We start from the raw sequence: 17,529 nt of genomic DNA on the forward strand, positions 1-17,529 counted from the left end.
AACTTATACCAGCTGTACATATATAATTATATACAGGAGATGCCCAGGTTATACCAGCATGGTCCATATCACTATATACAAGAAGATGTTTAACTTATACCAGCTGTACATATATAATTATATACAGGAGATGCCCAGGTTATACCAGCATGGTCCATATCACTATATACAAGAAGATGTATAACTTATACCAGCTGTACATATATAATTATATACAGGAGATACCCAGGTTATACCAGCATGGTCCATATCACTATATACAAGAAGATGTAACCTTATACCAGCTGTACATATATAATTATATACAGGAGATGCCCAGGTTATACCAGCATGGTCCATATCACTATATACAAGAAGATGTATAACTTATACCAGCTGTACATATATAATTATATACAGGAGATGCCCAGGTTATACCAGCATGCTCCATATCACTATATACAAGAAGATGTATAAGTTATACCAGCTGTACATATATAATTATATACAGGAGATGCCCAGGTTATACCAGCATGCTCCATATCACTATATACAAGAAGATGTATAACTTATACCAGCTGTACATATATAATTATATACAGGAGATACCCAGGTTATACCAGCACGGTCCATATGACTGTATACAAGAAGATGTATAACTTATACCAGCTGTACATATATAATTATATACAGGAGATACCCAGGTTATATCAGCATGGTCCATATCACTATATACAAGAAGATGTATAACTTATACCAGCTGTACATATATAATTATATACAGGAGATGCCCAGGTTATACCAGCATGCTCCATATCACTATATACAGAAGATGTATAACTTATACCAGCTGTACATATATAATTATATACAGGAGATACCCAGGTTATACCAGCATGGTCCATATCACTATATACAAGAAGATGTATAACTGATACTAGCTGTACATATATAATTATATACAGGAGATGCCCAGGTTATACCAGCATGCTCCATACCACTATATACAAGAAGATGTATAACTTATACCAGCTGTACGTATATAATTATATACAGGAGATGCCCAGGTTATACCAGCATGGCCCATATCACTGTATACAAGAAGATATTTAACTTATGCCAGCTGTACATATATAATTATATACAGGAGATGCCCAGGTTATACCAGCATGGTCCATATCACTATGTACAAGAAGATGTATAACTTAAACCAGCTGTACATATATAATTGTATACAGGAGATGCCCAGGTTATACCAGCATGGTCCATATCACTGTATACAAGAAGATGTATAACTTATACCAGCTGTACATATATAATTATATACAGGAGATGCCCAGGTTATACCACCATGCTCCATATCACTATATACAAGAAGATGTATAACTTATACCAGCTGTACATATATAATTATATACAGGAGATGCTCAGGTTATACCAGCATGGTCCACATCACTGTGTACAAGAAGATGTATAACTTATACCAGCTGTACATATATAATTATATACAGGAGATACCCAGGTTATACCAGCATGGTCCATATCACTATATACAAGAAGATGTATAACATATACCAGCTGTACACATATAATTATATACAGGAGATACCCAGGTTATACCAGCATGGTCCATATCACTATATACAAGAAGATGTATAACTTATACCAGCTGTACATATATAATTATATACAGGAGATGCCCAGGTTATACCAGCATGGTCCATATCACTATATACAAGAAGATGTATAACTTATACCAGCTGTACATATATAATTATACACTACGTGCAGAATTATTAGGCAAATGAGTATTTTGACCACATCATCCTCTTTATGCATGTTGTCTTACTCCAAGCTGTATAGGCTCGAAAGCCTACTACCAATTAAGCATATTAGGTGATGTGCATCTCTGTAATGAGAAGGGGTGTGGTATAATGACATCAACACCCTATATTAGGTGTGCATAATTATTAGGCAACTTCCTTTCCTTTGGCAAAATGGGTCAAAAGAAGGACTTGACAGGCTCAGAAAAGTCAAAAAAAGTGAGATATCTTGCAGAGGGATGAAGCACTCTTAAAATTGCAAAGCTTCTGAAGCGTGATCATCGAACAATCAAGCGTTTCATTCAAAATAGTCAACAGGGTCGCTAGAAGCGTGTGGAAAAACCAAGGTGCAAAATAACTGCCCATGAACTGAGAAAAGTAAAGCGTGCAGCTGCCAAGATGCCACTTGCCACCAGTTTGGCCATATTTCAGAGCTGCAACATCACTGGAGTGCCCAAAAGCACAAGGTGTGCAATACTCAGAGACATGGCCAAGGTAAGAAAGGCTGAAAGACGACCACCACTGAACAAGACACACAAGCTGAAACGTCAAGACTGGGCTAAGAAATATCTCAAGACTGATTTTTCTAAGGTTTTATGGACTGATGAAATGAGAGTGAGTCTTGATGGGCCAGATGGATGGGCCCGTGGCTGGATTGGTAAAGGGCAGAGAGCTCCAGTCCGACTCAGACGCCAGCAAGGTGGAGGTGGAGTACTGGTTTGGGCTGGTATCATCAAAGATGAGCTTGTGGGGCCTTTTCGGGTTGAGGATGGAGTCAAGCTCAACTCCCAGTCCTACTGCCAGTTTCTGGAAGACACCTTCTTCAAGCAGTGGTACAGGAAGAAGTCTGCATCCTTCAAGAAAAACATGATTTTCATGCAGGACAATGCTCCATCACACGCGTCCAAGTACTCCACAGCGTGGCTGGCAAGAAAGGGTATAAAAGAAGAAAATCTAATGACATGGCCTTGTTCACCTGATCTGAACCCGATTGAGAACCTGTGGTCCATCATCAAATGTGAGATTTACAAGGAGGGAAAACAGTACACCTCTTTGAACAGTGTCTGGGAGGCTGTGGTTGCTGCTGCACGCAATGTTGATGGTGAACAGATCAAAACACTGACAGAATCCATGGATGGCAGGCTTTTGAGTGTCCTTGCAAAGAAAGGTGGCTATATTGGTCACTGATTTGTTTTTGTTTTGTTTTTGAATGTCAGAAATGTATATTTGTGAATGTTGAGATGTTATATTGGTTTCACTGGTAAAAATAAATAATTGAAATGGGTATATATTTGTTTTTTGTTAAGTTGCCTAATAATTATGCACAGTAATAGTCACCTGCACACACAGATATCCCCCTAAAATAGCTAAAACTAAAAACAAACTAAAAACTACTTCCAAAAATATTCAGCTTTGATATTAATGAGTTTTTTGGGGTCATTGAGAACCCACTGGTTGTTAAATAATAAAATTAATCCTCAAAAATACAACTTGCCTAATAATTCTGCACTCCCTGTATACAGGAGATGCCCAGGTTATACCAGCATGGTCCATATCACTATATACAAGAAGATGTATAACTTATACCAGCTGTACATATATAATTATATACAGGAGATGCCCAGGTTATACCAGCATGGTCCATATCACTATATACAAGAAGATGTATAAGTTATACCAGCTGTACATATATAATTATATACAGGAGATGCCCAGGTTATACCAGCATGGTCCATATCACTGTATACAAGAAGATGTATAACTTATACCAGCTGTACATATATAATTATATACAGGAGATGCCCAGGCTATACCAGCATGCTCCATATCACTATATACAGAAGATGTATAACTTATACCAGCTGTACATATATAATTATATACAGGAGATACCCAGGTTATACCAGCATGGTCCATATCACTATATACAAGAAGATGTATAACTGATACTAGCTGTACATATATAATTATATACAGGAGATGCCCAGGTTATACCAGCATGCTCCATACCACTATATACAAGAAGATGTATAACGTATACCAGCTGTACATATATAATTATATACAGGAGATGCCCAGGTTATACCAGCATGGTCCATATCACTATATACAAGAAGATATATAACTTATGCCAGCTGTACATATATAATTATATACAGGAGATGCCCAGGTTATACCAGCATGCTCCATATCACTACATACAAGAAGATGTATAACTTAAACCAGCTGTACATATATAATTATATACAGGAGATGCCCAGGTTATACCAGCATGGTCCATATCACTATATACAAGAAGATGTATAACTTATACCAGCTGTACATATATAATTATATACAGGAGATGCCCAGGTTATACCAGCATGGTCCATATCACTATATACAAGAAGATGTATAAGTTATACCAGCTGTACATATATAATTATATACAGGAGATGCCCAGGTTATACCAGCATGGTCCATATCACTGTATACAAGAAGATGTATAACTTATACCAGCTGTACATATATAATTATATACAGGAGATGCCCAGGCTATACCAGCATGCTCCATATCACTATATACAGAAGATGTATAACTTATACCAGCTGTACATATATAATTATATACAGGAGATACCCAGGTTATACCAGCATGGTCCATATCACTATATACAAGAAGATGTATAACTGATACTAGCTGTACATATATAATTATATACAGGAGATGCCCAGGTTATACCAGCATGCTCCATACCACTATATACAAGAAGATGTATAACTTATACCAGCTGTACATATATAATTATATACAGGAGATGCCCAGGTTATACCAGCATGGCCCATATCACTGTATACAAGAAGATATTTAACTTATGCCAGCTGTACATATATAATTTTATACAGGAGATGCCCAGGTTATACCAGCATGCTCCATATCACTATATACAAGAAGATGTATAACTTAAACCAGCTGTACATATATAATTATATACAGGAGATGCCCAGGTTATACCAGCATGCTCCATATCACTGTATACAAGAAGATGTATAACTTATACCAGCTGTACATATATAATTATATACAGGAGATGCCCAGGTTATACCAGCATGGTCCATATCACTATATACAAGAAGATGTATAACGTATACCAGCTGTACATATATAATTATATACAGGAGATGCCCAGGTTATACCAGCATGGTCCATATCACTATATACAAGAAGATATATAACTTATGCCAGCTGTACATATATAATTATATACAGGAGATGCCCAGGTTATACCAGCATGCTCCATATCACTACATACAAGAAGATGTATAACTTAAACCAGCTGTACATATATAATTATATACAGGAGATGCCCAGGTTATACCAGCATGGTCCATATCACTATATACAAGAAGATGTATAACTTATACCAGCTGTACATATATAATTATATACAGGAGATACCCAGGTTATACCAGCATGGTCCATATCACTATATACAAGAAGATGTATAACTGATACCAGCTGTACATATATAATTATATACAGGAGATGCCCAGGTTATACCAGCATGGTCCATACCACTATATACAAGAAGATGTATAACTTATACCAGCTGTACATATATAATTATATACAGGAGATGCCCAGGTTATACCAGCATGGTCCATATCACTATATACAAGAAGATGTATAACTTATACCAGCTCTACATATATAATTATATACAGGAGATGCCCAGGTTATACCAGCATGGTCCATATCACTATATACAAGAAGATGTATAACTTATACCAGCTGTACATATATAATTATATACAGGTGATACCCAGGTTATACCAGCATGGCCCATATCACTGTATACAAGAAGATGTATAACTTATACCAGCTGTGCATATATAATTATATACAGGAGATGCCCAGGTTATACCAGCATGGTCCATATCACTATATACAAGAAGATGTAAAACGTATACCAGCTGTACATATATAATTATATACAGGAGATGCCCAGGTTATGCCAGCATGCTCCATATCACTATATACAAGAAGATATATAACTTATGCCAGCTGTACATATATAATTATATACAGGAGATGCCCAGGTTATACCAGCATGCTCCATATCACTATATACAAGAAGATGTATAACTTAAACCAGCTGTACATATATAATTATATACAGGAGATGCCCAGGTTATACCAGCATGGTCCATATCACTATATACAAGAAGATGTATAACTTATACCAGCTGTACATATATAATTATATACAGGAGATACCCAGGTTATACCAGCATGGTCCACATCACTGTATACAAGAAGATGTATAACTTATACCAGCTGTACATATATAATTATATACAGGAGATACCCAGGTTATACCAGCATGGTCCATATCACTATATACAAGAAGATTTATAACTTATACCAGCTGTACATATATATTTATATACAGGAGATACCCAGGTTATACCAGCATGCTCCATATCACTATATACAAGAAGATGTATTACTTATACCAGCTGTACATATATAATTATATACAGGATATACCCAGGTTATACCAGCATGCTCCATATCATTGTATACAAGATGATGTATAACTTATACCAGCTGTACATATATAATTATATACAGGAGATGCCTAGGTTATACCAGCATGGTCCATATCACTATATACAAGAAGATGTATAACTTATACCAGCTGTACATATATAATTATATACAGGAGATGCCCAGGTTATACCAGCATGGTCCATATCACTATATACAAGAAGATGTATAAATTATACCGGCTGTACATATATAATTATATACAGGAGATGCCCAGATTATACCAGCATGCTCCATATCACTATATACAAGAAGATGTATAACTTATACCAGCTGTATATATATAATTATATACAGGAGATACCCAGGTTATACCAGCATGGTCCATATCACTATATACAGAAGATGTATAACTTATACCAGCTGTACATATATAATTATATACAGGAGATACCCAGGTTATTCCAGCATGGTCCATATCACTATATACAAGAAGATGTATAACTTATACCAGCTGTACATATATAATTATATACAGGATATACCCAGGTTATACTAGCATGCTCCATATCACTGTATACAAGATGATGTATAACTTATACCAGCTGTACATATATAATTATATACAGGAGATACCCAGGTTATACCAGCATGCTCCATATCATTGTATACAAGATGATGTATAACTTATACCAGCTGTACATATATAATTATATACAGGAGATACCCAGGTTATACCAGCATGGTCCATATCACTGTATACAAGAAGAAGAATAACTTATACCAGCTGTACATATATAATTATATACAGGAGATACCCAGGTTATACCAGCATGGTCCATATCACTATATACAAGAAGATGTATAACTTATACCAGCTGTACATATATAATTATATACAGGAGATGCCCAGGTTATACCAGCATGCTCCATATCACTGTATACAAGAAGATGTATAACTTATACCAGCTGTACATATATAATTATATACAGGAGATGCCCAGGTTATACCAGCATGGTCCATATCACTATATACAAGAAGATGTATAACGTATACCAGCTGTACATATATAATTATATACAGGAGATGCCCAGGTTATACCAGCATGGTCCATATCACTGTATACAAGAAGATGTATAACTTATACCAGCTGTACATATATAATTATATACAGGAGATACCCAGGTTATACCAGCATGGTCCATATCACTATATACAAGAAGATGTATAACTTATACCAGCTGTACATATATAATTATATACAGGAGATACCCAGGTTATACCAGCATGGTCCATATCACTGTATACAAGAAGATGTATAACTTATACCAGCTGTACATATATAATTATATACAGGAGATACCCAGGTTATACCAGCATGGTCCATATCACTATATACAAGAAGATGTATAACTTATACCAGCTGTACATATATAATTATATACAGGAGATACCCAGGTTATACCAGCATGCTCCATATCACTATATACAAGAAGATGTATAACTTATACCAGCTGTACATATATAATTATATACAGGAGATACCCAGGTTATACCAGCATGGTCCATATCACTATATACAAGAAGATGTATAACTGATACCAGCTGTACATATATAATTATATACAGGAGATACCCAGGTTATACCAGCATGGTCCATATCACTATATACAAGAAGATGTATAACTTATACCAGCTGTACATATATAATTATATACAGGAGATACCCAGGTTATACCAGCATGGTCCATATCACTATATACAAGAAGATGTATAACTTATACCAGCTCTACATATATAATTATATACAGGAGATACCCAGGTTATACCAGCATGGTCCATATCACTATATACAAGAAGATGTATAACTTATACCAGCTGTACATATATAATTATATACAGGAGATACTAAGGTTATACCAGCATGGTCCATATCACTATATACAAGAAGATGTATAACTGATACCAGCTGTACATATATAATTATATACAGGAGATACCCAGGTTATACCAGCATGGTCCATATCACTATATACAAGAAGATGTATAACTTATACCAGCTGTACATATATAATTATATACAGGAGATACCCAGGTTATACCAGCATGGTCCATATCACTATATACAAGAAGATGTATAACTTATACCAGCTGTACATATATAATTATATACAGGAGATACCCAGGTTATACCAGCATGGTCCATATCACTATATACAAGAAGATGTATAACTTATACCAGCTGTACATATATAATTATATACAGGAGATACCCAGGTTATACCAGCATGGTCCATATCACTATATACAAGAAGATGTATAACTGATACCAGCTGTACATATATAATTATATACAGGAGATACCCAGGTTATACCAGCATGGTCCATATCACTATATACAAGAAGATGTATAACTTATACCAGCTGTACATATATAATTATATACGCGCAAGTGACTCGGAGGAACTCCCTGCCTCCATCTCCACTGCATACTGCTACGGTGTGCCTCCTCCTCCTTCAGTTCAGCCCCCACAGGGCTCATATGGCCGTGAGATCTATGTACCACGTCTCCAGTCCCCAGATTTACCAGCATCTGTTCCAGGACATGAAGCAGTGGAATTACATTGTTCATCCTGTAGTCCTGGCAACTGACAAATAATGTGGCCTCTTCAAATACCCTGAGCAAACGGCAGGTGTCACACGTGAGCTGCCACTGGCTGACATCGAAGTTACACAGGGGAGTACTCCAGTCAAACATATGGAGGGTGGAATTCCAACGGGTAGAAACGTTGCATAGCAGCCTATGTTGGTGGGATGCCGCTGCTGTAGCTCAAGGAGGGTGTGCTTGTTTAACGCCCCAGAGTGGCATTACCAAACCTATGCCCTGCTTCTATCTGTGTATGCTAATATCATGTCATCTATGCATTTATTTCAGCTCCTATGCACTGTGCATTTCTAATGTTTGTAACTGTCATGTTCAAATGTAATGTGCCTGGTGTACCAGCAGGTGGCAGCAAACACGGCAGAGTTACAGTTAGGTAGAATGAAGCTTTCCATTCTATTCTAACCCCCCTCTGTGGAGGAGTGGGCGAGTCCCATTTCCTGGAGGAAATGTGGGGATCAGTTTTGGTTAGTCTAGCTTACCCCCTGCTAGGGGAAGAAGGGTGTCCTGGGCACGTCTCTGCTGGACGTGCCAAAGCCAGCCAGAGCACCTTAAGCTCTGCTGGATGTGGAGGCCACAGCTTAGAGCCTCAGGAGCCAGGAGGAGAGTTCCCTGGCATAATTAAGAGACAGACTATAAAGAGAGAAGTTGCAGCATAGAGAAGAAGCTAAGTTATACAGCTACCCTGTCAGTACAGCAGAGCCAGCGAGCAACAGATGTAGCAAAGTTGAGTTTGCCTGCCTGCCAGAGTTTAAATGCCAAAGCCTGCTGGGACTAAGACAAAGTTGGAAGATTGTGTCTGATGGAAAGTTTATCAAAGTAAAGCTGCTATTAAACTTCATCACAAGGTTTGGACACAATTATTTCTTCAAATTTCTCAACTATTTCCCCCTCCTGTTTGTCTGCTTTGGAGCCAATGCCTGGGGTCCAACTATCCAGGTAGGAGCACCGTGACACTCACTTAAACTAAAAGGGACATTTTAGGCCACCCTATACCAAGTGCATGCAAAGTTTCCTGACCATTTTTAGGATGTCTTGCAGATGGGTGGAAGACTTCAGGAACCGCTTGACAACCAGATTGAACACGTGTGCCATGGCTCAGCCCTTCATGACGAAGCACCAACACAATGTTCTTCCCGTTGTTGGTCGCCATGGTTCCGATTTTGAGTTGTCGCGGAGAAAGACAGGATTCGATTTCTTGAAGAAGGACACAGTGAAGTTTCTCTCCTGTTCGACTCTGTTCGCCCAGGCAAATGAGGTGTAGAACAGCGTGACACCGCCGTGCCCTGCACATATGGTATGCTGGAGGAGCACTGTGAATTGTCCCTGCAGTGAAGGCTGAGAACACGGTGGAGGATGTGGAGACAGAGGTGGACATTGTTGCAAGATAAACGGCGTCAGAACATGAAGGCGGAAGCGGTGTCACCTAGCCAAGTTGCTGGTTTGACTGGGCCGTAAAGAACATATATTGTCCTTGACTGTAGTTACAGCTCCACATGTCGGAGCTGCTGTGCACTTTGGCAGACACCAACAGGCTCAAGGACTGGCCCACATTCTGTTCTACATGCGTGTGCGGGGCTGGTACTGCCTTTTTGGCAAATAAATGAAGGCTTGGGACTCTCCACCTCGGCTTGTCACAAGCCATCAGTTCTATGAAAGGTGCAGAGTCCACCATTTGGAAAGGGAGGGCTGCAGCACCAGCAACTATGCCAGGAGCACATTCAGCTTTTCGTTGGATGAGTGCACGCATGCTGTTGTCTCTTGGCAATCGCTTCGGTGATCGATTTCTGACGGAATGATTGACGAGGAGGGTGAGGAGCAGGAGCATCAAGACCGGTAGATGATGGGAAGGAAAGGCAGCTCCCTTCAGCTGAGGTGGTGGAGTCTTGACTGCCTGAAACTGTGTGTGTGCCACTGGGTGATGCAGCAGTTGCTGCGGCAGGCTGGGCCACCACATTGGAGTCACGGTTCTTCCATGCCACTTTATAGTGACGCTGCATATGTTGACGCAGGGCTGTGGTGCCAATATTGGCACCCTGGCCACGCTTCACCTTCTGCCCACAACTTTGTCAAATGACCATGTTTACCTCCTCCGGCGGCTTAACAAAAAACTGCCACACCGCCGAGTAGGTGATTTTAACCCCAACACTACGCACTGACTGACTGCTACTGCCGCTGCCTCTGTGAACCCCTGCACCACTACTTTCTAGGCAGATAGGCTCCGACAAAGAGTGTGGTCTACCCTAGGCACGTTTGGTTCTCGACCTCCCACTGCTGCCACCCTCCCGGCCGCACTACCAACTTGCTGGCTCCACCGCTGCCTCATGCACGAGCTGCCACCCTCTTCTCCTGATGATGATGAAGCCCCTTGTCACCCGGCTCCCAATTGCGATCAGCTACATTATCATCGAGTACTGTCTGCACGTCACTGATGTCCTCCTCAAGGTCTCTGAGTCAGGAGCCTGACTGCTCGCGACACCAGCTCCAACGCCACTTTCCTCACCTATGGCAGATGTCTCCTCCACATTCTGGCTGGCCAGTAGCTGCTGACTGTCCTCTAGTAGCTTGTCCTCACTGTATAGTGGAGCTGAGCCCACAGCATATAATACTTCTCTGGCTGCTCCCAGACGATGCCAACTAAGGTTTGTGTCTGACGAACCCACCAACCCTTGACTGGGGGTGTCTGATATCACTTGGGACGAAGTGGAAGACTGAGTCAACCTTTCAAGAACTGCCGGGTTGCTGGACTTCACCACACAACGGCTAATAATACTCTTTTTTGCCACTAATACACCACAAAAAAGGCTTTAGAACATATAACTGCACTGCACAAGGGCTAATAAGATGTATAAATATTTCCTAGTAATAAACCCTTTTAATGGCTGCATTACACAGCACTTGCACCACAATAAAGAGATCGGTTTGCTGGAATTACAGAGGTATCATATATTGCAACCCCAGTCAGTGGAGCAAGGTGTAATAGGATCGTTCTTATTACCCAGGCTGTAACCTCCCCTACTGAACCCTGTTCTGCTTTTATAGTGTAGATGATGCCTCCCTATCCTTTCCCTACATCTTGACTAATCTTTCCCTGAACTTCTAAATCGTTTTTTCATCACAATGAAGTCTTTCCTAGCACTGTCCCTAGCGCCTGCTGATGTCTCTCCCTGCACTAAGCACACTGGAGAATGACAGATTCCAAGATGGCTGAGGCTATTTATAGAGCTGTGACATCACAGGGCTGGCTGGCTGCTGATTGGCTGCATGCATTGCATTATGGGTGATCCCGCCTTCCCAGAGTTCCTTTCTCCATGTCCTCACACGTGCAGCAGCCATTATAGGAAAAAATGTGATTCGTTGCGAATTCGAATTCGGTGCAAATCAAATTTTTTCTGAAATTAGGATCTAATTCCACTTTGTTAACATCGATTCGCTCATCTCTACTTATGATGTGAATTGCAGCCTGATGAGGTTTTTGCATATATGTCACAATATTATATTATATTTTTATCCTTTTAAAATTGCAGTCAGTAATAAAATACGAGGAATGGTAAGGGTTGACACATCTGAAGGGTGGTTACGCATTGCACTATACATATAGTATAACACCAAACTTGCTCAAATCAGTTGGTGACAATGCAATAGATGGCTATGCCAAGTTCCTCAGAGTCACACTACTCTCTAGATTATCTTCCAACTCATGGTAATACAGGATAGGTCATCACTATCCGATTGGTGGTTGTCCAGCACCCCTAATCCCTGCTGATCAGCTGTTCTGCCGTAGTCCCTGTGGCAGGACTACGTGTTGGATATTACAGGGCTGTTCCCATTGACGAGAGTGGTAGTGGAGCTGTAGTAACCAGTTCTATCCACTGTACAAAAGATGGATCTGTATAAGTGGGGTACAGGGCGCTGACGTGGCCAGCTCCGTCCACTGCATGATAGGCAGAGCTGTGTAATTCCAGCTCTATTACAGAACATCGGGGTAGTGGGGGTGAGGGGTGTCGGGGCCCTACCAATCAGACAGTGATGGCCTCTCCTGAGGAGATAGGTCACCACTTGAAAAGGGTGGACAATTTCTTTACAAGATAGATACCTATAGGTGACCCTAAGAGGGTGCGAGGTCTTTCAGCTTCCTCGGGGCTTCTGCAGGATGATATATTTTCTAGTTTTCTTTAAATTATCATTTAAAATATATAAATCATAATTTTGACTCATAACTTACACTTCTGCAAATCGAATAGATCCCTGCAGTCAGCACCTACACCGAGTTTACAATCCTTGTTTCGTTTCTCCAAAAACTGCACTTCTTTACATTTTATCATGTATTTTATTAATTTGGACGTTCTATCTTTCCTTTCACAGAAATGAAACTTTCACTTCTGTTATGTCATATATTTTCATGCAGTCAGTCGGGGAAATGAAAAGTTGTAATTATGGCGGCATCCTAAAATATGTTTTTTATTATTGATAAATAGTTTCCTTCTAGAGTTCTGCTCTCGACAGACCTCATTCACTACACTGTAGATATTACAAGAAGCTATGCCACCATATCTCCATGATCTCATGATAGACCGGACCCGGAGAAGCTCCGGCTGTGACATTTCTATCAACGTCGTCTGATATTTTTGGGATGTATTGAAAAAAATTCCAATTTCATATTCCTTGTAATCATTAGAAAATTGAGTAAAGGGCTGAATGGAAAAAATTACTGTAACTCAAAACAAAAAACTGCAATACTGTAAAATATGAGCAAACCCAAATGTAAACCAACCAGTTAGCTACCATAACACCATCTAAACAGTAGTGATGAGCGGCATAGGCAATATTCGAATTTGCGATATTTTGTGAATTTGTAGCTGAAAATTCGCCATCAATTTGTAAATTTGAGAATTCGTGATCTCCAGTCATTGTTTACTTGATTGCAAAAAATCGACAATGTAATACATTCGCGATAAATTTGCGATTAGAATATTCAACACTATTCGCGAATACGAATTATAGCACTATATTCTAAATATTCGCGAATTCTCGAAGTGGCGATATTCGCGATAAAAATTCGCAATTCGAATATTCGCGCTCAACACTACTAAACAGTATGGTCGTTCTCAATAATTGCCCTGAACCTCGGCCCATGCAAATAAGGCCTTTGACACAATATATAAGCAAGAGGAGAATGTGTTTCAGTCATCTGTGGAGCAGGCCTAGGTGAGTAGTGATTTTTTATTTTATTAAAACTACAGGGGCATATCTCCTATGAGGGGGCACTAAGGTGGCATAGCCACGGGGAGGGGCACTAAGGGAAGATATCTACTATGAGGGACACTAAAGGACATATCTACTGTTAAGGAGTATCAAAAGGGCAGTCTACTGGTTGGTGGCCAGCTCATTTGCACAAAGTTCTTTTGTTCTGCAACAATGAGCTACCAGAATCCACAAAGCTAGGTTTGTGCATGTACTTAAAGAGGAGCTGTCCCATCTCCTGACAAGTCTGTTTTACTTGCAATTCCTATGTAATGACAATTCTGGAGCATGACTCTGAGCTGTGCCATTATCCCTACTAAAAGTTATGAAGAAATTACCAATAGCTTGCAATGGAGGTCCACCTGCATGTTACCAGTTGGGGGGTGTCGCTGCATAGTCTGACACTGGTAGCAGTGATTGGATAATGCGCTGTGAAAGTAACACCTAGTTGGGCTATTATTGCAGACTGAGGGGTCCTGCAAGTGACTGTGCCTTGTCCGGAAAACACAGCTTATGAGGTGGCCATACCTCCCGGATCTATGGCAGCTCCTCTGAGTAATTTGTAGTGCAATGGGTTCCTATCTGACTATGGATCTATTGTACTATACTCACATGTTGATGTGGCCGGCACACAAGCCGTCTTTCCCAGACCAAGCACGAGGTCCCCTACCTGGTGATATTATTAAGTCCAAGCTGATCTTTCATTAGTGTTTCGTGAACCTTTGTTAGGATATTACTTACAGAAGACAATTATTCGACGTATATCCGATGACACATGGCCTAAAGAATTTTCCACTTCACATCGATATTCCCCGTGGTCAGTTCTGGATAGGCTGTGGAATGATACAATCTTTTCTTTGGAAAATTGCTGTCCTTCCTTGTACCAAGTGTAGCTGGTCACCAAGGGGTAGCTGCTATTGACCTGACAGGTCAGGCTGACAGAGTCACCTTCTTTGATATTTCCACCTGAAGGATGCAATACGATTTTCACTTCTTTGGGCCGATCTATGGAGAAATTAATTATAAACAGTAAGCACACAAAATCTGAATTGATAATTACGTTAAACCAGATCATTGAGCTCTCAGCCCCAAAACAAGTTAAAGAACTTTTAGGCACATTCTTGACTGAACATTCTTGATAGAAGGTGGGTCAGCTGCCGGTTCCCCTTACATTCATCTGCTAATGCCAGGGGTAACTACTCGGTAAGTGAAATATTACATTCCAGCTATTTTGACTAATGCTTTTAGTAGCAAATCAGGAACTTTCCCGTCACTGTCCCTATATACCTTAAAGGGGTTTTCCAGTCAAGGGCATACACAGATCTTATAGGACTATACAGCAAAACTTTGTATGTGGCCCCCTTCTGCACCCAGTTTCTTAGTATGTGTGTGTCCATCCAGGGGCGTCGTTAGGTCAAAACATTTGTGTTTTGTCCAGTGCCCCGAATGCCCACAGCGCCGCCTCCTAGCTAATTTATTTACTTCACTTGCCTCTGTCATCCACAGATCACCTCCCCGCCCAGCGCCGCCTGCTAGCTAATTTATTCACTTCACTTGCCTCTGTGTAATCTCGCACAGGCGCACTGGCAGAGGCATCGTTGAGCGAAGTACGCATGCGCCGTCTTCCAGCGCACCTCGTTCGACAATGCCTCTGCCAGTGCGCCTGAGATTACACAGAGGCAAGTGAAGTGAATAAATTAGCTAGATGGCGCCGCTGGGTGAGGAGGGGATCTGTGGATGACACTTAGGTGGAACTGTTAATGACATTTATGGGGATCTGTGGTGGATGACACTTATGGGGGATCTTTGGATGACACTTATGGGGGATCTGTGGATGACACTTATGGGGGATCTGGGGATGACATTTATGGGGGATCTGTGGATGACACTTATGGGGAATCTGTGGATGACACTTATGGGGAATCTGTGGATGACACTTATGGGGGATCTGTGGATGACACTTATGGGGGATCTGTGGATGACACTTATGGGGGATCTGTGGATGACACTGATGGGGATCTGTGGATGACACTTATGGGGGATCTGTGGATCACACTGATGGGGATCTGTGGATGACACTTATGGGGGATCTGTGGATGACACTGATGGGGATCTGTGGATGACACTTATAGGGGATCTGTGGATGACACTGTTATGGATGATCTGTGGGGGTTGCCCAGATGGCTAGGCCCTTCACTGTAGTTATTACCCCATTCAGCAGTCCCCCATTCACTGAAGGTGAAGGCGGGACTGCTGAAAGGGGTTAATAACTACTGTGAAGGCCCCCCCCCCGGTGGTGATGAGGGCGTGGCTTCATGGGGGTGGGGGCATGGCTTTACATGGGCTCATGCCCCGGATCTCTTCAGACTCTAGCAACGCCCCTGTGTGCATAACTCCTAGGCATGGAGACCACAAAGTGCAATGTCCTAGATTTCCGAATTTACACTTTTCTCTTAAGAAAATTAAGTGGAAGGACTTTGAATAAATACAATTTGTAAGTTAAAAAAAATCCTTTGGCCTCAACCTCTTTATCTGACTTTTAAGTTGGGAAAAAGAGAAACAAGTGCTTCAAAATTATTGCGCTCATTCTGTACGCTATCCGCGCTGATCTGATCGCTGCCCATAATATATGGATGGCCTATGCTGAGGATAGGCTGATCGCTGATCCAATCGCTGCCGATAAGTTATGGATGGCCTATCCTGAGGATAGGTTGACCACTGATCTGATTGCTGCCGATAAGATATGGATGGCCTACAGTATATCAAGGATAGGCTGATCGCTGATCCGATTGCTGCCGATAAGATATGGATGGCCTACAGTATATCAAGGATAGGCCGATCGCTGATCTGATCACTGCTGATAAGATATGGATGGCCTATATCAAGGATAGGCTGATCGCTAATCCGATTGCTGCCGATAAGATATGGATGGCCTACAGTATATCAAGGATAGGCCGATCGCTGATCTGATCACTGCTGATAAGATATGGATGGCCTATATCAAGGATAGCCTGATCGCTAACCCGATTGCTGCCGATGAGATATGGATGGCCTACAGTATATCAAGGATAAGCTGATCGCTGATCTGATCACTGCTGATAAGATATGGATGGCCTATAGCAAAGATAGGCTGATCGCTGATCCAATCGCTGACGATAAGATATGGATGGCCTACAGTCAGGTCCATAAATATTGGGACATCGACACAATTCTAACATCTTTGGCTCTATACACCCCCACAATGGATTTGAAATGAAATGAACAAGATGTGCTTTACCTGCAGACTGAC

The 17,529-nt window shown here is 40.8% G+C and overlaps 1 protein-coding gene across 2 annotated transcripts in view; it reads right to left on the bottom strand.

Annotated features, from left to right (window-relative positions):
• The window catches only part of SIGLEC1 (sialic acid binding Ig like lectin 1), a 111,429-nt gene that overhangs the window by 72,490 nt on the left and 21,410 nt on the right, over nucleotides 1-17,529 (bottom strand). For both annotated transcript variants that reach the window (XM_040419376.1, XM_040419377.1), the window contains exon 5: nucleotides 14,982-15,245. In XM_040419376.1, coding sequence (XP_040275310.1) covers nucleotides 14,982-15,245 — 264 coding nt within the window. The remainder of the gene's footprint in view (nucleotides 1-14,981; nucleotides 15,246-17,529) is intronic.

The sequence above is a fragment of the Bufo bufo genome, chromosome 2, assembly GCF_905171765.1.
Source record: "Bufo bufo chromosome 2, aBufBuf1.1, whole genome shotgun sequence".
NCBI lineage: Eukaryota > Metazoa > Chordata > Amphibia > Anura > Bufonidae > Bufo > Bufo bufo.